The 24,215-nt window shown below is 41.8% G+C and overlaps 1 protein-coding gene across 5 annotated transcripts in view; it reads right to left on the reverse strand.

Annotated features, from left to right (window-relative positions):
- LOC143040290 (monocarboxylate transporter 14-like) overlaps positions 1-24,215 on the reverse strand; it is a 123,042-nt gene that overhangs the window by 39,288 nt on the left and 59,539 nt on the right. The window contains exon 2 of one of the 5 annotated variants that reach the window (XM_076211141.1): positions 2,669-3,064. The exons of 3 other annotated variants lie outside the window; for them this stretch is intronic. In XM_076211141.1, coding sequence (XP_076067256.1) covers positions 2,669-2,752 — 84 coding nt within the window. In that variant the 5' untranslated portion in view covers positions 2,753-3,064. Of the gene's footprint in view, positions 1-2,668; positions 3,082-24,215 lie in introns of all 5 variants that reach the window. One more of the 5 variants, XM_076211140.1, reaches the window with a different exon arrangement.

The raw sequence follows: 24,215 nt of genomic DNA on the forward strand, positions 1-24,215 counted from the left end.
ATCCTCACTCAACCTAACCTAACCTAACCCAGTCTAACCTAATCTTTATTCCACTGCTGATATTCGGCGAACTGGGGTGACAATTCTTCAGGTGGGATCTCATGGGGTGACTATTCTTCATGTGGGCGTTCTGGGGTGACAAATCTTCACGTGACACAAATAAATAAATATAGATAAATGAATAGATTAGTACATACGTATATACCAAATGCTCCTTCCCCTTTACAAGGGTTGGAGCCAGTCTAAAGCTTAATTCCACTCCTATCCACTTTATCCTCACCCATTCCACTCTCATCCACCAGCCCTCCCTCTTATAGATAAAGCGGCCTTCCTGTGGATAAATTAGTAAATAGAATAAATTGATAGAATAGATAGATTGAATAAGTAAATAGGATAGGAAGAATAGATACGTATATAGAATGAATATAAATTGAATACGTAGACAAAATAAAAAGAATAGATACATATATGGCATAAAAACATTAACAGAATATGTAGAAAAATTAGATTAAATAGAATTAATAGAAAAAATAAGTAATGAATATATAAATGAATAATAAATAAATAAATAAATAAATGGAAACCGCCTTTATTCTGCAACAAAAAACAAACAACACAGAAATAAACTGTCGGCGATTCTCTCTTTTTTTTCGTGTGCAAGCGTAAACAAACATTCTTCGTTCGACCCAGAATTCATCCACTAGTATGATTTTTTTTGCTCGTGTAAAACTGCCCTACACAAAAACATTCGAATATTACTGAAAATTTTTTGTTTAACAGAACTCCCTCTAGCATCTGCAGATTACATGTTTGTAATCTGATCAGAGTGTAGGGACGTGAGCATGTAATGTGAAGATATTTTTCTCTAGGTTTGGATTCTATCAACCCACAGAAATCTATATTCGATTCTCATGCTTACTATCACTGATACCAGGAGACTCTAATAAGCTTAGGCAAACCCTTTCACAGGCGCCAAGGGTTAAACGAATGAGGATTAACTTCTTGGTCTCGATATACGACTTACATATATTCTAACTTCCATCATGAAATTTCATTAAGGTATGGTAAACTTCTGTAGACGTCAAAGGGTTAACATAATTCTATTGGGGTCGCCTCCTTCCACCAGTCCGTTGTTTTGACGCCATTTTCAAAAATGACGACAGCGCCAGGAAAATTGGGACCAAAAATTCGATGACGTCATCCAAGACAGTTGACCACTTTAATGATTTCGCTCAGTGTCTTAAAACATGATTTTTAACCCATCTTAAGTCATTAAATGTCCCAGTGGTTAATTTAATGAATTTGTTCTGTTGAACACATTTAGCTTAGTAGGAATTTGTAGTCCTTCAAGAATGAATAAAATCCAAAAATAAACAAATAGATAAATGAAAAAAATTAAATGGGAATATATATATATATATATATATGTATGTATATATATAAATATATATATATATATAAATATATATATATATATATATATATATATATGTATGTATGTATATAATACGAAATATAAAAAAATGGGGAATTTGTAGTCTTTCAAGAATAAAAAAAATCCAAAAATAAACAATTAAATAAATAAGTAAACGCAAAAAAAAATGTAATTGGAAATAAAAATAAAAATATAAAAACCAAAGCATAAAAAGGGGGAGGCAATTCCCTCTGCACACAAATATCTTTGTAAGGTATAATACATATTTGACCTCCGCATCCGATACTCGAACTCAGATCTCCTGAGTTGCCAGTCCCGTGTCTTATCGGTTCGCCTAACAAGAGTGCAAAGTCCTCGGGTTCAGTTATCAGGTGCAGAGGCCAATTAATCTGTATCACAGGAGTGATGTAGACAGGATCAATACATAAATATATATGTATATTGCGGCAATTCACAAAGACACATGAAAAAAAAACAAAAAAAAAAACACTGGAATTAAGGAACGTATTCCGAACGTTTTTGTCCATTTTAAGACACACACACACACACACACACACACACACACACACACACACACACACACACACACACATATATATATATATAAATATATATATATATATATATATAATATATATATATATATATATATATATATACACTAAATAGATGAAGACATGGTAAAGAACATGGAAAGGTCACACAAGATACTCCATCACTCAAATCGAAAAAAGCCCCTCGTGTGTACTATGCATATGTATATGTTGGAAACATGACAAATAGGAACATAAGAATGAAGGAGACTGAAAGAGACCATAAGGCCTACACTAGGCAGTTCCATTCCAAATGCGTGAGTGAGGGCGGGAGAAGAGCGAGGAAGCTAGTGTACTTAAAAAAAAAAAAAAAAAAAAAAAAAAAAGATCGAGACGGAGGAATGTAGCATATTAGCTTTCATGCACTTTCCTTCCCATCCTCACTCACGCATATATATGTGTATATATATGTATATTCATATGTATATATTACATGTACTTGTACATGTATAAGTATATGTATATGTACATGTATATGGGCATGTATATGTACATGTGTATGTATATGTACATGTATATGTGTATGTACATGTATAAGTATATGTATATGTATGTGTATATGTGTACAGTATGTATATATGTATATGTATATATATATGTGTATATGTAAATGAAAAGGGGGCAATGCTTGGGGTCCCACCTTGCCATACGTCGAATTCCAGGATATCGTCCTTTCCCTTTGGAGCTGGTGGATGTTACCACGCTCAGGCTGCGCCGTCGGCATGGCTACTGAGGTTATTTATTTATTTATTTATTTATTTTTTTTTTCTTCAAAATTTTCTCTGAAATCTTTTCTTCCACGACGCGTATACACCAACTCACCGCAAATATTTTTAAGTCGATATGCACATGGGAAATTGGACAAATTGCATTGGGAATGGAGTTTTTTTTTTCAAAAGTATATTATTATTGTGCAACAGCAAATCTCACACTGAGTAAAAGTGACACACTTGTTCTATTGTCTTAATTACTAATGAACACAAAATACTCTTCATTTTCATAATCATAAGTCTGAATATTCATACCACTTCATCGGCTGTAATTCAGTGAACACTATAATAAGAAATGGGTCTTAAGATTATGGCAGTATTTGAAATATTCAATATTTTTGTTTTGTTTAAAAGAACCAATACTAGCCTACTGGGACACACACACACACACACACACACACACACACACACACACACACACACACACACACACACACACCTCACTTTGCAGAGTGAGGTAGATAAAACTGCAAAAACTATACAAGAATTTAAGAACAAACTTGATGCTGAAATATACAAAGACGGTTTGCTACGAGCATAGCTCTCTTCCCGTAAAATACAACTAGGTAATACACACATACACACACACACACACACTTTATATGTATTACACATCTTCATCTAAGAGAACTACTAACTCAGTCATCAAGCTGTCACGTCTGATATAAAACAGATCAATGAAACTGACAAAAAGATATAATCAGTTACATATAAAATCGAACAGATATCATGTATCACTTTCTGAGTGTAGCATTACACGGGGCTGTTTCACGTCTAGGGCTGTCAGGAAATGATGAAATATGCAGACTGATCATGATAAGGATGGCGAGGGCAAGGAAAAACGGGACAACGGTTGTGTACGTGGAGCTCCGTTGGATGGACGCCGGACGCTCCCCTAGTAGTAGCATGAGGCAAGGGCCTATGCTCATGATCAAAGGCCCCATGGACGTTCGTTCGAACCCACGGAACCTTTAATAGCAGATTTCCTTGACGGATTTAAAGTCAGTTCCTGTTAACCCGTCCAGAGGTTGCGACGCCTTGTGCTGTGTATTCAGGCTGTCGTCAGGCGATTTTATTCAAGCGGGTGGAGTTTCCTCACTACCCCACAGGCACTTAGCAAGAGACCATAAGGCCTACACTAGGCAGTTCCATCGCCCTTACTACCTGTCATCCCAATCCATAAAGTTGTCTAGCCTTCTCTTAAAACAACAGAGAGTTTCAGCGCTCACTACATGGTTACTAAGTTTATTCCATTCGTTAACCACTCTATTGGTAAACCAGTTCTTGTCTATTTGATTCTTAAATCTAAGGAAGTTTTGAGTTCTTGGTCAGAATCACGTCAGCGAAGCACGCTGTAGGTGGGGCAGCTGACAGCTGTCAGTCAAAACCTGACCACGACCTTGACCTTGCTGTCAGTCACGCTGACACAACGCGTCATTATCAGCTGATGTGTCCGAAGTCGAGCTGACATTCTGGTGATAATTTCCATTTCGCCAAGCTGCATTTCGCCAAATTGCGTTTTCCCACATTCCCATTTCGCCAAACTTCGTAACTTTGCCTAACCTAACGTGATCTAAATGAGTTTGGCGAAATGCGGTTTGGCAGAAGGTAATTTGATGAAGTCACCTCAGTCTAGTGCTGCCTACTCTCCACACAATCCACATTACCTCCAGAGGTTCTATATTTTGCACAGGCGTTGTCAATTTTTTTTACATCCCTCTGAAGTTTGTTATAAAGATATCATATTAATTACTCATTATCTTATATATTTCTACACAACGCACATTTCATAACACGTGAAATTCCACTATACAAAAGTATATACGGAAAACCCAGCGGTGAGTAAGTTTGCATGTAGACAGAAACTATGGAACGATGCCAAAGCCTGAAGACTGACTGTAAACAACTAGTCACCTGTGTGACCCCCCCCCCTCATCCCCCCTACCTATGGGATGATAGATCTCTAGCAGTCTCCAACATTCTTTATGTTCTTAAGTTTTAGAATCATCTTTAAGTAGTCTGTCACTAATCTCATCCACATCCCCTCTCTTCCACCTGGGCCAACACCCTCTATTTTTTCTGTTCTTATGTTTTAGAATCATCTTTAAGTAGTCTGTCACTAGTCTCATCCACCTCCTCTCTCTTCCACCTCCCTCCACCTTTCTCTTCCACCTGGGCCAACGCCCTCCATCTTCCACCTCACACTCCCCCACCCCCATCTCCTTGTACCCTATGCCCGCCAGGTCCCCATTATATCACACTGGGCCAATTCTCGTCAAATGTTGTGAATTTGAATATCTAGAAGAAGACTTCGCTTACGGTATTCTAGACTTCCCTAAGAACATTCAAACAACAATATTCATATAGGTTAAACTTCTCTTATTTCTCCATTTAACTTCTGAATACACGACGCAAAGGTAATCTGACGTTTGGAGCTTCGAAAAAGAAAAGATTGTAGCCGAAGTAATTTTTACTCGAACGAACACACGAAAGTTGGCGAGAATCTGCCCAGTGTGAAGCGGGCTTTACTGTGTTTACAGTTTCCTCTCCCTCGCCCAGCAAACAGCGCCTCCACTCCCATCCTCTCTTTGGCACTGATTCACCTTGGCCTTCTTCTCTCTTCTTCTATCTTCATCTCTTCTCCGTCATTCTGTCCTGACGTAGTCTACCCCAGCCAACACAACACTTAGATTTGGTAATGTGGTGATGTAAACACAAAGAACTGTTGGAGTTTTATTTCTGATATTTCGTCCTTACCAGGATTTCTTCAGATTGCATCATGTACCCTGAAGATGTTCTGGTGAGGACGAAACGTCATTAGTAAAACTCCAACGCTTCTCTGTGTTTACCTACACCATTCTACCACTCATCTGCCTCACAACAACACTTGGGATCCCTAAAACTATAATGATAACTTATCAACAATATTGAAGTCACATCATTACGTTTGAATGTATCAGGTTGATAACAAGAACCCTAGAAATTGCAGTTTAAGGTTGAAGTAATGGCTGTCAATGGCATATGCATGGACATTATCGTCATTGTAAAGAAATAATTATATTAGGGTTCTTTTAAACTCGTTTGGTCTTGCTTCCCTCCCTTCTCACCAGAGGTCATAGCCGAGTGTTAGCACTAAAGCTCATTTCACACGTACCGACTTTTCGCCGTTCACGACACGACGTCGTGGTCTCAATGGGAGTCTATGGACACTCACGCGTGGTCGTGACATGTGAAAACGTCTATAGACACCCAAGGTTATTTGAGAGCATGACGTCGTGTCGTGGACGGCGAAAAGTTGGTACGTGTGAAACGAGCCAAGTGAGTTTGTGATCTCGCGCGGCGGTTGGTTGCTAAGGCGACGACGCACCTCATCGCAGAGTAACTCCCCGCCTCGCGTCTCCCGGGGTGGCACGGCCCACGCACCTGCAATGAGGACAGCTGGGCCCCAGGGCTGCTCTGTACTGCCCAAGGTGATCATTATCGAAAGATGCGCATATGAGAAATTAATGATGACGATTTATTTTACCCAGGAATTCTTTTGTACTTGAACTTGAATGTCCCCAATATATATATATATATATATATATATATATATATATATATATATATATATATATATATATATATATATATATATATATTCTATTTATCAGTCTAGACCAGGTGCTCTATCTATTTTGCTCTCTACCGTCAATTAATCTTATTTGGTAAAATAAAAAATAAAATAAAATAAAAATAAATACAAGCCCAATGTGAGGGTGACCTCTACTGCCAAAGCGCTCGGGTCGATTGTTCTCTTGTTCTGTTTTCTTTTCTTTTCGTTTCTTTTCCTTTTTCACTTAAAGAAAACTCCCAGGTCATTTGATTCATATACCTACACTCAAGGTGAACTCGAGAAACAAACACAAGAGGGTTTGATTCGCGGAGTTGAAGCTTCACTCGGTTGGATCAATTCACTTCGGCGGCCTGACCCTCTCAACACCGTGGCCGTTCATTACGGCTACGCCCAAGACGGGTCAGTGCGGACCCTGAGCAAGACGGGACGGGACGTTCCGCCCCTGGCAACAAGCGGAGCCCAGGTGCGGGGGAACCTGCTTCCGAGCAGGTGCAACCTCCCTCCTTCTTCTTCTTCTTCCTCTCTCTCTCTCTCTCTCTCTCTCTCTCTCTCTCTCTCTCTCTCTCTCTCTCTCTCTCTCTCTCTCTCTCTCTCTCTCTCTCTCTCTCTCTGAGAACGGAGTTGGAAGCTGACTTCGTTGTGTGATGAACTCGCGGTTATGTTTGTAAACAGACACGGTTGCACGTGCGTATACAAGTGCGCACGCATAAATATAATACACACACACACACACACACACACACACACACACACACACACACACACACACACACACACACACACACACACACCAGTCCAACAGGTGATCCAAGATCGTGGTAAATCACGTACACACACACATACGGGTAGATACAAAAAATATATATATTAAAGGGAAAATCAAAGCCAAATTCCAGTAGAAACAAAGAGACAGTTCCCCACGATCGTTACTCTTTTCCTGTATATTACAAGTAGACACAAATAAGAACATAAGAATGAAGGAGACTGCAAAAGATCGTTGATAGCAACACACACACACACACACACACACGGCTCGGTGGCGGATTGGTAAAGCACTGGCCTCACAAGCCAGAGAACCGGGGTTCGATTCCCCGGTCGGGCGGAGATAAGTTGGGTTTGTCTCCTTTCACGTGTAGCCCCTGTTCACCTAGCAGCGAGTAGGTACGGGACGTTAGTCAAAGAGTTGTGACCTTGCTGTCCCGGTGTGTGGTGTGTGAGTGGTCTCAGACCTACCCAGAGATCGGCTAATAAGGAGCTCTGAGCTCACTGCCGTAGGGTGGTGTCTGGCTGTCTCGACAGAGACTGCAGCAGATCCGAGGTGAATACACACACACACACACACACACACATATATATATATATATATATATATATATATATATATACATATATATACATATACATATATTTATATATATATATACATATATATATACATATATATATATATATATATACATATACATATATGTATATATACATATATATATGTATATATATATATATATATATATGTGTGTGTGTGTGTGTGTGTGTGTGTGTGTGTGTGTGTGTGTGTGTGTGTATCCCATATAAAAAAAAGCACATGTGTTTCTAGGCCATTGGGAAATCAATGTTGACATAAGAACGTCGGAATGGAGGAGACTGCAAGAGACCATAAAGCTTACACTAGGCAGTTCCATGTCTCTTACCACCTGCCATGCCTATCTATACGATTATCAAATCTTCTCTCAAAACAGCCAATAATTTCAGCGCTCAGTACATGGTTACTAAGTCTATCATATTCGTTAACCACTCTGTTGGTTAACCAATTCTTACCTATTTCCTTCTTAAACCTAAATTCGTTCCATTTCAGACCATTACTACGAGTCCTGCCCTACTGTCTTAATATGATGAACTTTTCATCAACACCCTTGGTAAAACCCTTGGCGAGGTGACGAATCTAAACCTAACCATCAAGATGGATATGCCTCCGGTCGTGTTCATTTGTTTATTTGGCTTGTTGGTAACTTGTACGCAAAAAAATAATGAACTGATTTCGACTGTTTTGTTTTTTTTTTCATTTGTTTTATATATATATATATATATATATATATATATATTGGTGTGTGTGTGTACTATTATCCCAAAAATGGGAAATTACAATCCCAAGACCGATTATATATATATATATATATATATATATATACATAGGTATATATATATATGTATGTATATATATATATATATATTCATACATATATATATATTATATATATACATATTACGAAGAGTGCGCAACTCTCTTGGCGAAGATTGGCCCTCTCCGGGTGCTTTTAGTTACTTTAGATTAGAAAAAAAAAAAAAAAAATCGAAGGTCCATTATTCACTCGATTCGAGGAATGAGTGGTCAAGTCTCCTGCTAGCTGAATAAAACAGTTTGGCGTTAGCCATGTCAGAATATATAAGAACATAAAAATGAAGGAGACTGCAAGAGACTATATGGCTTACAGTAGGCAGTTCCATGTCCATTACCACCTGTCATCTCCATCCATAAAGTTATCTAACTTCTTAAAATAACCAATAGTTTCAACGCTACGTGGTTACTAGGTCTATTTCATATGAATTCTAGAGAACGTCAAATCATTAGTTCAACACACTATCACTCCTCACATCTCTCCCGTGTCCCGTCATTTCTTAATACGCCATGTTCGGAAATTGCCTTACTCACAAGTAAAGTTACATCCCCGGGCGACAGATTTCGGGGAATTACAAGAGTGGTGTAAGATGACATTACCCTTCGCAAAGGTCCTCCATCCACTAAGAAATCTTTCCTAGAAGCTTTATCTAGGCGGTCGGCGATTTCTCGAGCTCCTCTCCTTGGTGATGTTGACTCACTCCCTCGCCCCAGGGCGGCAGAGTCCGGACCAGACCTTAACACCTTCAATACAGTCACACGACTTGTGAAGTTTATTTTGACTAAAGACTGTGGCTTCAATGGAGCTCAGGACCCGGACACCGTGTTGAAGACTGTCTCTATAGATCGAGACCCTAATTTTGTCTGGAATTCTCCTTTCCACGGTGTAAAGATGCTTGTACTTTAGGCGAAACGAAGATCTTAAACAGCGTCTCAGGGTTGAAGGGGGTTAAAGACGTCAGCAACGACGGGGAGATAAGAGCCAAGACGGCTCTCTCTCTCTCTCCCAGCGGAAACCGCGCGGGCTCAACTCTCCTCATCCGCCGATCCGTATGCTCATCTCAACAGTCATGGGATTTCCATTGGTTTCCACTAAAGAGGGACAATGCATATACCAGCAACAACACTTCGTCTTACACCCTCTTAATCATCTTAGACATTGGTAGGACCAGGGTTACGTAACAGATTTTGGATGTAAGAACAGCATGGTTTCAACGTGGTAATGGACATGGAAATGACTAGTGTACGCCTTATGGTCTCTTGCAATCTTCTTCTTATTACTGAAAATTTATGAAAGTGGAGATAATCGACCAAGGAAACTTCTCAATGTGAAAAAGGGACATGAAAAAAAATAAAAATTGATAAATGCAATTTTTCATACGGATCCACCAATTCATGACATGATATGGAAGAAGAAAGACTACAGTCAGCTTATGTGACTTTAAAGCCAAGTTGGGATGGAAACACAGAGACGGGACGCGACGAGTATAGCTCTCATTCTGTATATTGCAATTAGGTGAATGCACAACTCGATGAACTCGGAACGCTGGGCCTGATAACAACAATATTTTTGCACTCGGGACTGGAGAGAGAGAGAGAGAGAAAGGAGAGAGAGAGAGAGGGAGTGAGGGACATAGAGAAAGAGAGAGAGGGAGAGAAAGAGAGATAGATTGAAAGAGAGAGAGAGAGATTGAAAGAGAGGGAGAGAGAGAGAGGGGGCACAAGGTGCAACACTGAGCTCGCACACATTACTCCTCTCCACAATGACCGTTAGAGGTTGCTGAAGTTGCCAGGCATCGATATCCAAATGTTACTCTATTTGCAGCCGTATCACACTTACAGTGTTGTTGTCTACGGCTGCAGTGAGCTATTTTCACAATTCAATATTTCCACGACATATTCTAATATAAAAAAGAATATATATATATATATATATATATATATATATATATATATATATATATATATATATATATATGTACAACACTGAATGGGTCCCATTGATTAGAGATACATTTTAACAACCACAATGCACTATAATTCTAAGCCATCAAAGATCAGCATGCTGAAATTGATATATGAGGATACCGGGTTCGAGTCCTGGGCAGTACCACATTTCAATTTCAGCATGCTGGCCTTTGATGGCTTAGAATTAAAGTGCATTGTGGTTGTTAATATATATATATATATATATATATATATATATATATATACACACATATATATATATATATTTGTGGTTAGAAGAATCTTTGGAGTTGTGGATGTAGTATGGCTCATTACATTGCTTATGACACGAACAATGGGCGGGGAATGGGGTGGGTGGAAGTGGGTGCATGTCTTGCCTGGCTATTCCCCCTATATGGGGGAAGAAGCCTTTGGTATATAGAATAGATATTTTACATTGCGCATAAGTAGAGTGTGGCTACCTTTTGGCTGACCCTTGACAACCTCTACTGATTATCCTAAAGGAAAAAGAACCAGAGTCCGTGTAGAAACTCTGATTTGTTATCAGAGTAGGTATTCATCTAAGTGGTGTAGATTGTTGCTAGCTGGTCTCATAAGCCCTCGTCTCACATTCTAGATTCTCGACAAATATTGTGAATTTGAAAAACTGGAAGACGACTTTACTTACAATATTCTAGAATTCCCTAAGAACAGTTCAACAATGTGTCTAATATTCGTACTGATTTAACTTCTCTTAGTTCGTCATTCAGCTTTTCAGTATATGACGAAGATTTGGAGAAATGGAAGACTGTAACCTAAGTCGTTTCTTGCTCAAATGAACCCACTTGAGTCGCTTGTGTGTGGCCGGAGCTTTAGCGTCAACGTCCTCTCAAGAGACCTTCTTAATCAATGCCCAGCCACGGTCGCCAATCACTTACGGTACCTCGGCAGTGGCCGCCCGAGACAAGACGCGACATTCAATGAAAAACCTCCTTCATCTCGACCCGGATGCGCTTCCACCGAATAGTAAACAACACTTCACCTTCAACAGGGTCGTTAATGAACGGAACAGACTTAAAAACCATATCGTGAGCGCTGAAACCATTGGTTGTTTTCAGTCAAGGCTATATAAATTTATGGATGTGCACGACAGGTGGTCATGGGCGTGGAAATGCTTGGTGAAGTCCTTGTGGTCTCTTGGAGTTTCTTTCATTCTTATGTTATGTTTTTATGTTCTTACGGATATCGTCACTGATGTGGCTATAGCGTGGACACGGTCTCTCCTGCGTTCATGAGTGAATTGTTCTGGAGCACCTGCAAGGTTGAGGTCCGGACAGGTACCAGCCAGGAAACCACGAAAGAGAGAGAGAGAGAACACTCCGACCATTCAACACCTGCGTGGCTTCCTTGAGCTGAATAAAACCATCCTGTGTTAGCCATAACATATTCATTAAAGAGATCACACCGACGTGAATAACATAAGAAATAGGTTTACTGACTCATGGAGTTCCTATCCTAACAGTAATAAAAAAAAAATTATGTACTTTTTTTTTTTTTTTTTTTTTTTTTTTGAGAAGGTGACGGGGTGAGGGAATTCTGCCCTTGACGGAGAAGTGTGCCAGAACTCACCGCTCCACCTCCCCCTCCCCCTCCCCCGCATGGCGTTGGGCCAAATCCCACCGTGATTGGTTTTTCAAGATTTCTGAAACTAGTGGCAGCAACCGTGTTATCTCGGGCCTAAATCAGTTGCGTTGCGGGCGGAGGTGTGGGGGTGGGGGGAAGCTTGCATGCAGGTGAGCGAAAGACCTCCAGATAGTTCCTGACTCACAGATATCTTCATATGTTTCACAAAACAGTCTAATCATTACTGGCCGAACATTTATCATTCGTCAATGATAATATCCTGTTTATGAACGTTCACGTGTTCAACAATACTTCTATTTGCGGCATAATAACCTCATGCTACAGTGATAGATATAAAAGGTTCTTGAATGACGTATTTGCGTTCTAAATTAGAAAGCCGTGGTATTGATTAGTTGGATGTAAATCGTCGTCTGAAGACTCCATCACTTCATGGGCAACACTCGGCTGAAGTCTCTGAGGTCTCTGAAGTCTCTAACTCGTGCCCCATTTGAGATGCCCCCTGCACACAAGTTTACATGAATGAGTGACACGTTGGTTAAACTCAGAAAACTGTTGGAGTTTTATTCACTGACGTTTCGTCCTCACCAAGACTTATTTATCGGTAGACCTTCTGGTAAACGGTAGGTTTTCCTCGGTACGATTATCGCCCAACGATGATCGTTCATGGATCAATGATGATCGTTCAAACGATTGTCTAGAGCACTAATTCCTTGTTTTAGAATGGGGCTGTTTTGCTTCGAGCTGCAAGGAACGAGGCTGATAATTTTAACCCAACCTACCTAACGCGCTTACCCCAAATAGGATGCCAGATAGGATACGCGTCATCCGTCATTGATTGTGGTAAGCTAATGATAAATTAAACGTACCTCAAGGACGAAACATCAGTGAATAAAACTCCAAAGGTTTTCTTTGTTCACCCACCCTGCTACTCATCTGCCTTCCATACATCATTTACATTATCTGTTTTTTCTTCTTTTTTCGTGATATCAGCGGATGGCACTAACAAAGTTAAAGGGTTATATTTATTTTCCCGAGATCAAAGCTGTGGCAGGCATACCCAAGGTGGTTAACGAGGTTAGGTTAGGTTAGTTTAGCCTAACCAAGCTTAACCAGAGGCTGCAAAAACAAGGGAACGATAGTTTGGTTAGGTTAGATTAGGTTAGGTTAGTCTAACTAAACTTAACCAGATACAAAAAAAATAATAATAAGTACACGACAAAAAAAAAAAAAAAATGTGTCTGGAAAACAAGAATGACCCAAGTGAAAGAACCTATTAATTGACAAACTAGGCGACTTCCCTCATCATGTCATAAAATTCACCTTTGAATGCGTCTACACTTGTTCTTATCGAGGTCATTGCGCGGGCGACTATCAAGCCATCGAAGTGTCCGATCAAGAGACCGGTGTGAGAGAGTCTGTTATCTTGCTCTCGGTGCCACTCATCGATGATAACTAATAACTGGCTGGTTGGGATCACGCTCTGCCAGATGAGCTGCGGGGAAGCGATCCGTCCGGGAACAATTCTGTAGTATTAACACGCGCGCGGGCACACACACACACACACACACACACACACACACACACACACACACACACACACACTATGGCTGCCACTACGGTGGTCCAGGTTCAGATCCCGCCCAGGACTGAAATAATTTCAGTATCGCTGCACTGCGAGTCGTTACTCCAACTCTCGTGGGCGGGGACTTGGGTGTGTGTGTGCGTGTAAGGTCACAGGATTACCCACAGATCGGTCATATATGAGCTCTGGACTCTCTTACGGGAGGGAAATAGTTGTCGATCACGAGTCCAACACGTGATCGACACACACACACACACACACACACACACACACACACACACACACACACACACACACACACACACACACACACACACACACACACACACACACACACACACACACACACACTACGGCTGCCACTACGATGGTTCGTGTTCATATCCCGCCCAGGACTGAAATAATTTCAGTATCGCTGCGCTGCGAGTCGTTACTCCAACTATCGTGGGCGGGGAGTTGGATGTGTGTGTGTGCGTGTAAGGTCACAGGATTACCCACAGATTGGTCAGCTTTGAGCTCTCTTACGGGAGGGAAATAGTTGTCAATCACGAGTCCAACACGTGATCCAAGACCATGGTGATTCATGGTAAATCACACACACACACACACACACACACACACACACACACACACACACACACACACATTCACGTTCACACAAACGCACACACACACACGCACATGCACACACATACACACTCACATTCACACTCATACAAACACATGCACACCTTACACACAAATTCACACACACACACATACACACACACACACACACACACACACACACACACACACACACACACACACCCGGACTTTCGATCACATTAAACCACACACACGAGAAATACAGTAGGGCTAAAAATAAAAATGGTTTGGGTAAAAGGCCGACATCATAATGATGCAAGCAGTCAACAACAGCCGTGGCAATGAAGGCTGCAGAGTCAAAGGTGTGGACGCAACAAACTAACAAGACTCTGCTGCTTCTGACATAATCTATTCTGCAACCTTCTCCAACATCCAACTTACTCTTCTCCTCCTCCTCCTCCTCCTCCTCTTCTTCTTCTCCCTTCTCCTTTTCTCCTATCCAACTTCCCTCCTCCTCCTCTTCTTCTTCCTTCTCCTCTTCATCCTTCTCCTTTTCTCTTCTTTCTTCTCCTTTTCTTCTCTCCAACTTCCCTCCTCCTCTACTTTCTCCTTTTCTATTCTTCTTTCTTCTGTTCTTCTCTCCAATTTCCTTCCTCTTCTTCTTCCTTCTCCTTTTCTCCTCTCCAACTTCTCTTCTCCTCTTCTTCGTCCTCCTATTCTTCCTTCTCCTCTTCATCCTTCTCCTTTTCTTCTTTCCAATTTCCCTCCTCTTCTTCCTTCTGCTTATCTCCTCTCCATCTTCCCTCCTCCTCTTTCTCCTACCCCTCCTCTTCGTCCTCCTTTCCTCGTCTCCAGTTTCACCCTCCTCTTCTGATTTTTTCCTCTCCAATTTCCTCCTCCTCTTTCTCCTCCTCCTTCTCCTTTTCCTCCTCCTTCTTCTTTCCCTCTACCTTTTCGTCCCTCTTCCAATTTTTTCCTCTCCAATTTCCTCCTCCTCTTTCTCCTCCTTCTTCTTTTCCTCCTCCTCCTTCTTTCCCTCTTCCTTTTCGTCCCCCTTCCCCTTGTATCCTGTACGTGGGTTTCGGATCTTCCCTTCGCGACACTAAATATTCTAATTCTGAAGTCTCCACATAACTAAAGCAAATAAGGAATTACTTCCCATTGTCAGAGGTGGGCGCGTTCCTAGGTACGTGCCTCAGTGTCCTGAGCAAAGTCATGCCAGTCAGGACACTGAGAAACGCACATAAGAACGCGCCCAGCTCTGCCCATTGTTATCATGACCCGCTTTAACTTTGCGAACTTCTCATCTCAGAGAAGGTTAGGATGATTTCCGCTGAAGCAAGGAATTTGATAAGAGCATAAAAATGAAATAAAGAAAAAAAACATAAATAAAAAGCAAATTAAAAAATCTAACATTGTTATTTTGGTGAACATCACTGTGTGTGAGTGTGTGTATGTGTGCGTGTGCGTGCGTGCGTGTGTGTGTGTGCGTGGGTGTGCGTGTGTGTGTGCGCGTGTTATTCGTATGCCAAGTTCAAGGAGACACTACACGAAAATTCGTCTTGACAAGCCGAGATGCCGTGAATAGTTTCTCCTTTTAAAATAAAATTTTGAAACGAAATTGCCTGGCTGTGTCCTGAGATCACTTCCGAACGACTTATGGGGGGGGGAGTGAGGTCGGGAAGCTCTCTCAACTGAATAAAATCACCTGGCAGCAGGGAGAACGAACATCCAAAGCATGACTTCGCACTTTGTTGACTGCAGGCTACCCCCACGTCGGTGTTTATCTCGACCTCTCCTCCTCCCACTATCACCCTTCCTCGGTGCGTTTACACACACTGTCTCCCTTCCTCCCCTCCCTCCCTCCCTCCCTTCTTCGTCCGTCCTTAATCCCCCACCCCCTTCCCTCCCCAACTCTCACTCCCAACCGCATCCTTACCCCTGCAACCTACTCACCTCCCGTCTCATCCTTACTCCTCCCCTTCCGTCTTTATTTACTCGCGTCTCTCCTCTGCCTCTCTTTCCCAGCTCGATCTCGACTTCGTCAATGCCTTCCTTACGACGTTCTTGGAACCTCGAGGGCTCTTAAATGCACGCAGTGCTCTATCGCTTCCTTGCCGGAGATCATCTAGTGTCATGCCGTACCCACGTGAAACAAACATCGCCGCCGCCGCCGCCGCCGCCGCCGCCACTCCTCCCGCTGCTGGTCCGCGGTTCGAGCCGCTTTGTATACTTAAGATGCTTGCTGCCAAAGTTGAGAAAGTATATTCTATTTTTTTTTATCATTTTTTACGTCAACCTTTTCTCTCTGTGTGTATGTGTGTGTGTGTGTGTGTGTGTGTGTGTGTGATTTATTTCACTGTACATTTTCACAAGAATGAGTAACTATAAGTGCGCGCTGATGTTGATATTGTGTTCAAAGTTCAACACTATCTTATGACCTTCCCTGTGTACGTGTGTGTGTGTGTGTGTGTGTGTGTGTGTGTGTGTGTGTGTGCGTGCGCGCGTGCATTGAAAGGCGGGCACCCCCTGTTGTTATTTTTGATACCGAGTGATCTTCGTGTACATTTGTATTTCTTGCGCTAAACGTGGTCGTGTTTACCTTTGTTGACCCCTACCTCTGTGAACACGTAATTATTCAAACCCAATAACCATCGTTTCCATCCTAAGGAGACAATATCACACCGAAAAAAGCTGTCACTGGCAAGATTTAAGGAGGAAGGGTTTATCTATAGTCCTGGGAGAGAATATAGATAAAGAATTCATGCCTGGGGCAAGTTGATCAGAACTCGTCGAGAGTTGCTTGGAATGGGAAGGGTGTCTGCATGAGAGCTTGCTCGGGGGAGACCGAGGGGACTGTCGCTGGCGAGTGAGTAAAACAAAGCGCCCCCTGGCGTATGCCCCCAATTGGTTGATTTGTTCAAGTCATCAACCACATGGATTCTCCTACTGAACAAAAGCCTCTCCCAACTTCTCTCACTAATATCACAACCGCGCCAACCTCTGCCATATCACTCCTGCAAACTTCTCTATTGTGTCCTTCAGTCTTTTGGATCTGTTCTCTAACACTACTTGCCCTCATCTCATCCTGAAGTTTCTCTGTGTTTTGTAAACATCACTAAGACATCACAGTCCTCGGGTGTAAGGTCCTTGTCAATAATTACAATTCTTTTTCTTTAAACTTTTCTTCAGCTTCCTTTATATTCTCTTTTCTTCAGAGTTCAAAATCTGGAGAAAAATGTAAAATGCGTCAGAATGTTGATCGATTCTTCACTGACAACAGTTCCAGTCATTACTCAAAGCCGTCTTCAGGGAATGACTTTAAGAGTTCAAAAGATCTTTGATATTTTCCCTGCTGAAGTAAAGGGCCTATCACACTGGTCTTCCACAAGCGCCGACAGTCGAGAGTTCGTTTGAGTGAAAACGACTTCGGTTACAATATTTAATTTGTCAAATTTCCAAATATCAAATTATCTTTCCGTCACATACGAGTATAGCAAAGATGAATAATGAACTAAGAGATTGTAGACCTATACGAATGTTAGACATACTGTTCAAATGTTCTTAGAGAAGTCTAGATTTCTGTAAACAAAGTTATATTCTAATTATTCAAATGGAGGTTGGAGGTAGGATGTCGGAGGAAAAATAGCTCAGTGTGATAACCCTTTAACTAAACAGAGTTGCAAATCTCCTGATGGTTCTAGACGTCACCCCCAGCGAGTTGGACCAAGGGTATAGTTAATTAAATTCCACTCTGCAAAGTCCTCTGTAAGGGGCACCGTCCTAGCGTCCTGATAGAGGGAGTTCGTGACGTTAAACAGAATTATCACAATATTCCTTGTGGTGTGTCAACCCTTTCTAAGTACTCTGAAGCTCCCGTCTTGGAAAGGTTTTGAACAACTTCCGTGAAATTTCATCGCCCTGGCCTACTTCTCTGTAGATATTGATCTTTCCTTTTATTTTTGTTGCAGCCGTACCATTACAAAGAGATTCTGTAGAAACCTTATAAAACTTGTTTTTTGTCCCCCCTTGCATGTCGCGTTGTGTTCCTCTTTTGTTCCACCGAGTTAGTATCATTTTCGTGATCTACAAATGAGGAACACAGAGACTTGTATTATTCTTGTGACTTCCTCGATGAGATGACTCATTCTCAAGTGACTGTCAGAGGTGAATGACCTGGTTTTTGACAAGTGTTATGCAGACAAGGTCATCATAAGACAACAGGGCAGGACTCGCAGTAATGGATTTAAAATTTACAAATTTATATTTATGAAAGAAATGGGCAAAAACTGGTTTACTAATATAGTAGTTAACGAATAGAATAGACCTAGTAACCATATAGTGAGCGCTGAAACTATTTGTTCTTTTAGGTTACATAACTTTATGGATAGGGTGATAGGTGGTAATGGACATGGAACTGCCTAGTGTAGGCCTTATGGTCTCTTGCAGTCTCTTTAATTATTATGTTATTATGTTCTTAAGATCATCTGGTCTATTGATAAGAAATTTGACAATGCATCTGATGATGTTTTAATTGGAAGACATACTAAGACCTTTCTAATTATCATATGAAGTGAATTTACTTTAGAATTACGGAAGAGTTTTGTATTGTTTTCTTGACTATACTCGTACGTTGAGTAGTTGGGATAGATGTGGGAAATCAATTCAAATGCAAGAATTCTAAAACACTGGAAAACATTTTTTTATCCTGTATGCTACAATTAGGTAAATACAGTCAGGCAAACACATACATACAAACTCACACATACACACACACACACACACACACACACACACACACACAGATACACGCATACACACACACACACACACACACACACACACACACACAGATACACGCATACACAGACACACACAGATACACGCATACACAGACACACACACACACACACACACACACACACACACACACACACACACACACACACACACACACACACACACGTGTGCATGCATGGCTTTGTAAGTTGCCGCTTTCAGAGTTGGAATGTAGATTAGCTAAGTCGACGAATGAATCAGTCTAAGGACTCAACTTCCGGCACACGCCAGAGCAATGACGGACTTGATGTGGACAGTGCCAGCTGAGGGGGCCATCTGAGCCAAAAACAGTGCCACATCTAAGGGAGGTGGGCGACACCCCCCACCCCCTCCCACCTACCCGAAATTTCTACGAATTTTCGTAATACATTGGGAATATGTTGGGCATTGGTATAAGCCGTAGTGTAATACTAAGTAGTTCATATTTGGTTACTAAGGTTGTCTCAGCTGTGGGATATTCGAATCTACGCATGGTGTGTCATTACTCCCCCGTCCCCCACCCCCACTACCCCTACCCCCACCCATCCACCCCCACCCCCCCACCCACCCTGGATTATGTTTCTGATACTTTTCCTGACCCAGAACTTTCCGGGGACTTGGGAAAATCCTCTCAGAGTTGAACAAAGGAGGAATAAGTGTAGATGTAATAATACACCCACCCATCCACCCAACTACACCCAGACAGACAGACACACACACACACACACATACACACACACACACACACACACACACACACACACACACACACATACACACATGAACGGACCAACTTGAGCTCCCCATTCAGATCTAAAGCTGCCTGTACACACAAGTAAGTCTCGCTTTCCACCCATCACGGATTGGCTCGCTTTAGTATTACACGGCTCTCTCGTTCCTGCGCAGGGAGTTGCGAGCCTTCAGGCTAAAGACGAGGAGGAGGAAGAAGAGGAGGAGGGTGTGGAGGAGAAAGAGAAAGAAAGGGGAGAAGAAATAGGAGGAGGAAGACGAAAAGTAAGAAGAGGAGGAGGAGGTAGACTACGAGGAGGAGGAGGAAGAGAAGGAGAGCCTAGATCTGAGGAAGGAGGATTAGCAAAAGGAGGAAGAGGAGGAGGAAGGTGTGGAGGAGGAGTAGAAAGAGGAAGAATGGGAAGAAGAAAAATGAGGAGGAGGAAAAAGAAAATTAAGAAAAGGAGGAGAATGTAGACTACGAGGAGGAGGAGGAAGGTGTAGAGGTGGAGAAGGAGGAGTAGGAAGAGGAGAAGAAAGAGGAGGAGGAAAAGTAGGAGATAGCCTACGAGGAGGAAGAGTAGGAGAGGGCTAAAGAGGAAGTACAAGTGGAGGAAGATGAGGAAAAGGAGGAGGGAAAGGATGAAGAAGAGTACAAGAATTAGGATGAATACAAGAAGGAAAAATGTGATAATGATGAGAAGGAGGAAAAGGATGAGGATGAGGTCAAGATGGAAAAAAGGTGATGATGATGAGGAGGAGGAGGTAAAGTAGGAAGAGGAAGAGGAGGAGGAGGAGGAAAATGATGAAGAAGAGTACAAGGATAAGGATGAGGTCAGGATTGAAAAAGGTGATGATGATGAGGGGGAGGACGTAAAGTAGGAAGAGGAAGAGGAGGAGGAAAAGTCCAAGAAATAAGTTGGGGAGGAGGAGTAAGCTAAGAGGACCTTTTCGCCTTCTGGCGTCACTGTCGTTCCGGGTATTAATTCCTTTGTCGCCAGCGTCACCACGCTTGAATCAAATCGCCTGACGCTAACCACCAGAACATGACTGAAAAAGTGAACCATCATAGCGTAGGTGTCAATGAAGATGTCTCTTGACGCAGACCTCGGGAGAAAAAAAAAGAAGAGAAAAAAGTAATTGAACTGCTTTAAGTAAATGAAGATTTAATGCGCGCGTGTGTGCGTGTGTGTGTGTGTGTGCGTGCGTGTGTGTGTATGTGTATGTTTGCGTGTGTGTATGTGTGTGTGTTTGTGTGTGTGAATCACTATGGTCTTGAATTAAGTGTTCGACCTATGATCGATAGTTATTACCCTCTCGAATATGAGCTCAGAGTTCATAATTATATGGCCCGAGCTAGGGATAATGCTGTCACCATACACACACATTGTGTGTGTGCGTATGTGTGCATTTGTGCATGCATATGTTTGTAAGTGTGTGTGTGTGTGTGTGTGTGTGTTTGTGTATATGTACTTCTCTCTCCTTTTCTGTCTCCCGCTCTCTTTCTGTGTGTACCTCTCTCTTTCTCTCTCTCTCTGCCTGTATGTGTGTATGTGTATGCATACGTGCGTGTGTGTATATGTGTTTGTGTATGCGTGCATGCGCGTGTGTATTTGTGTATCTGTGTATATGTGTGTGTGTGTATGCGTGCATGCACGTGTGTATTTGTGTAAATGTGTGTGTGTATGCGTGCATGCGCGTGTGTATTTGTGTATCTATGTGTATATATGTGTGTGTGTATGCGTGGATGCGCATGTGTATTTGTGTATGTATGTGTTTATGCGTGTGTATTTGTATATACGCGCGCGCGCGTGTGTGTAAGTGTGTGCGTGTGTGTTTGTGTGTGTGTGTGTGTGTGTGTGTGTGTGTGTGTGTGTGTGTGTGTGTAAGTGTGTGCGCGCGCGTGATATGCACGCCCGCGCCAGATACCCACAAACCGAATGAGGATGAGAGAAAGACAGAGAGTTGACAAGCGAGGAAGTGGGTGAGGAGAAAAATCGAGAGAGAAGAGGCATACAGAGCAAAGACAGAGACAGAAAAAGAGAGAGAAGAGTGGGAAGAAGGAAGAGAAAAAGATCATGATAGAGAGGAAGAAAGAGCGTGGAGATAAAGAAGAAATGGAAATAGAAATAGAGTGAGGGCGATTGGGATTCTGGTAAAGACGAAAATAGAATGAGGGGGAGGGAGGGAGGGAGGGAGGAGGCGGAGATGAGTGGGAAAGAGCGTGTCTGTGTGTGTGTGTGTTTGTGTGTGATTCACCTAATTAACGGATCACGTGCTGGGCTCGTGATCGCTAGCTATTTCCTACGGACGAGAGCTCATACCTCATGTAGTCCAATCCATAGATTAATATGACCTTTTACATACTCCACATACCCGTGTCTTGCTTAGGGGGGACATTAACGACATGTAGTGAACTCGGTAGTACACCGTGGGAGCCCAAATCGCTTACCATTAAACTATTAAGCCATGTGTGTGTGTGTGTGTGTGTGCGCGCGTGTGTGTGTGTGTGCGTGTGTGTGTATGTATGTGTGCGTGTGTGTGTTTGCTTTGTTGCACTTATCTTGCTGAGCGCTGCAGTGTTGGGTAAGCTCAGTAATATTCCTTAGCTCAGCTTAGAAGTCAAGTTTAGCTTCTTTGTGTTTCACCACAGTCTTGGGTCACGTGTTGGACACGTGATCGACAGCTATTACCATTTCTATATATTTCTGTACAATGTGAAGAATCTGAATAATAATAATAATAATAATAATAATAATAATAATAATAAAACTTCCATCGCTCTGTCCTGGCAGAAGATGTATAAGATAATTATGTCTGTCAACTTTGTAATAAAACAAAGGGTTTTCTCTTCATCAACATTTTATCATTATTTCTTTTTTAATTTTTCTTTTCTTTTCCTGCATTGGATTTAGGAGAAAAAGGAAGGGATGACTCAATACAAAGGTTGAGAATTCTTGAGTGGGTAAATGGAGTCAAAAAGGTTGACAACCATAGGTATATGGGGTTTGAGCTATGCTCATGGGATCCCGTCTCTTTTTCTCCACTCATCAAACTTTACCTTAATATGTGTGTGTGTGTGTGTGTGCATGCGCGCGCGTGTGTGAACTTAATCATATTTCGACAGCTATTTCCCTCCCGGAAGAGAGCTCAGAGCTCGTATGACCGATCTATGGGTAATGCTGTGACCTTACACGCACACACACACCCAACTCCCCGCCCACGAGAGTTGAAGTAACGACTCGAAGCGCAGAGATACTGAAATTCTTTCAGTCCTGGGCAGGATTCGAACCCGGACCGCCGTAGTGAGAGTCAGAGTCTCTACCAACCGCGCCACCGAGTCGTGTGTATGTGTGTGTGTGTGTGTGTGTGTGTGTACAAAACTTGATCATTGGTCTCTTTGAACAATGTGAATGCGTGGGGTGCCGTCGCCCCCTTCGCCTATTTCCAACTGGTTGACATGACCACGTGTGCGTTCTCCTGCCTATACATTTGACTATATAAAGTCCTCTGTAAGGGGCACCGTCCTAGCCTCCTGATAGGGGGAGTTCGCAACGTTAAACTGAATCGTCATCATTTAATTTATTTCTCCATTTATTTAATTTGTTTATTTATCTACTTATTTATTTGTTTATATATTTTTGTCCACGTGTGCGCTGTGTCTATATATTTGATCATTTCATTTCATTTATTCATTGGTTTATTTGATTAATTTTTTGTTTTTGTTTTTTATTTATTTTGTATATATCTATGTATCTATGCATTTACTTATATATCTGTTTACTTATCTTTTTTTTTTTTTCCCTTAGTTGTCACCTCGCTTGTTAATCTATGCATGGTTTGGGTCCATACCAGTTTCTCTGGCAATTTACTCCGCTCCTCTTTTGTCTTGTTCGAGAATCTGAGATTCTTTGCTTTTTTCTTTGTTCAGGCTTTCCGAGGCCTTGTGTCCGCTGCAGTCTTCCCACTGATCTCTTTACACAGTTGGCAATGACCTCCCTTCCCTTGACACACTTGCACACATTGACCGTACCTCACCCTCCCTCTTCTTTCCTCCAGCGTTACAGTTTCCAGTTGATTCATTCTTTCCTTATATGCTAGTCCATGCAGCCCTGAATTACATACATCTATTGTGATGAATTGTTGGATTTTTCTTTATATGTTCTGTGTGTGTGTGTCATTCTTTCTCTCTCTCTCTCTCTCTCTCTCTCTCTCTCTGTATTTACCTAATTGTATTATACGGGAAGGGGAGCTATGCTCGTAGAGACCCGTCTTTGTATCTTTCAGTATCTAGTTTGTTCTTAATTAAATTCTTGT

The sequence above is a fragment of the Oratosquilla oratoria genome, chromosome 28 (genome assembly GCF_046742065.1).
Source record: "Oratosquilla oratoria isolate Oo_2021 chromosome 28, ASM4674206v1, whole genome shotgun sequence".
Taxonomy (NCBI): domain Eukaryota; kingdom Metazoa; phylum Arthropoda; class Malacostraca; order Stomatopoda; family Squillidae; genus Oratosquilla; species Oratosquilla oratoria.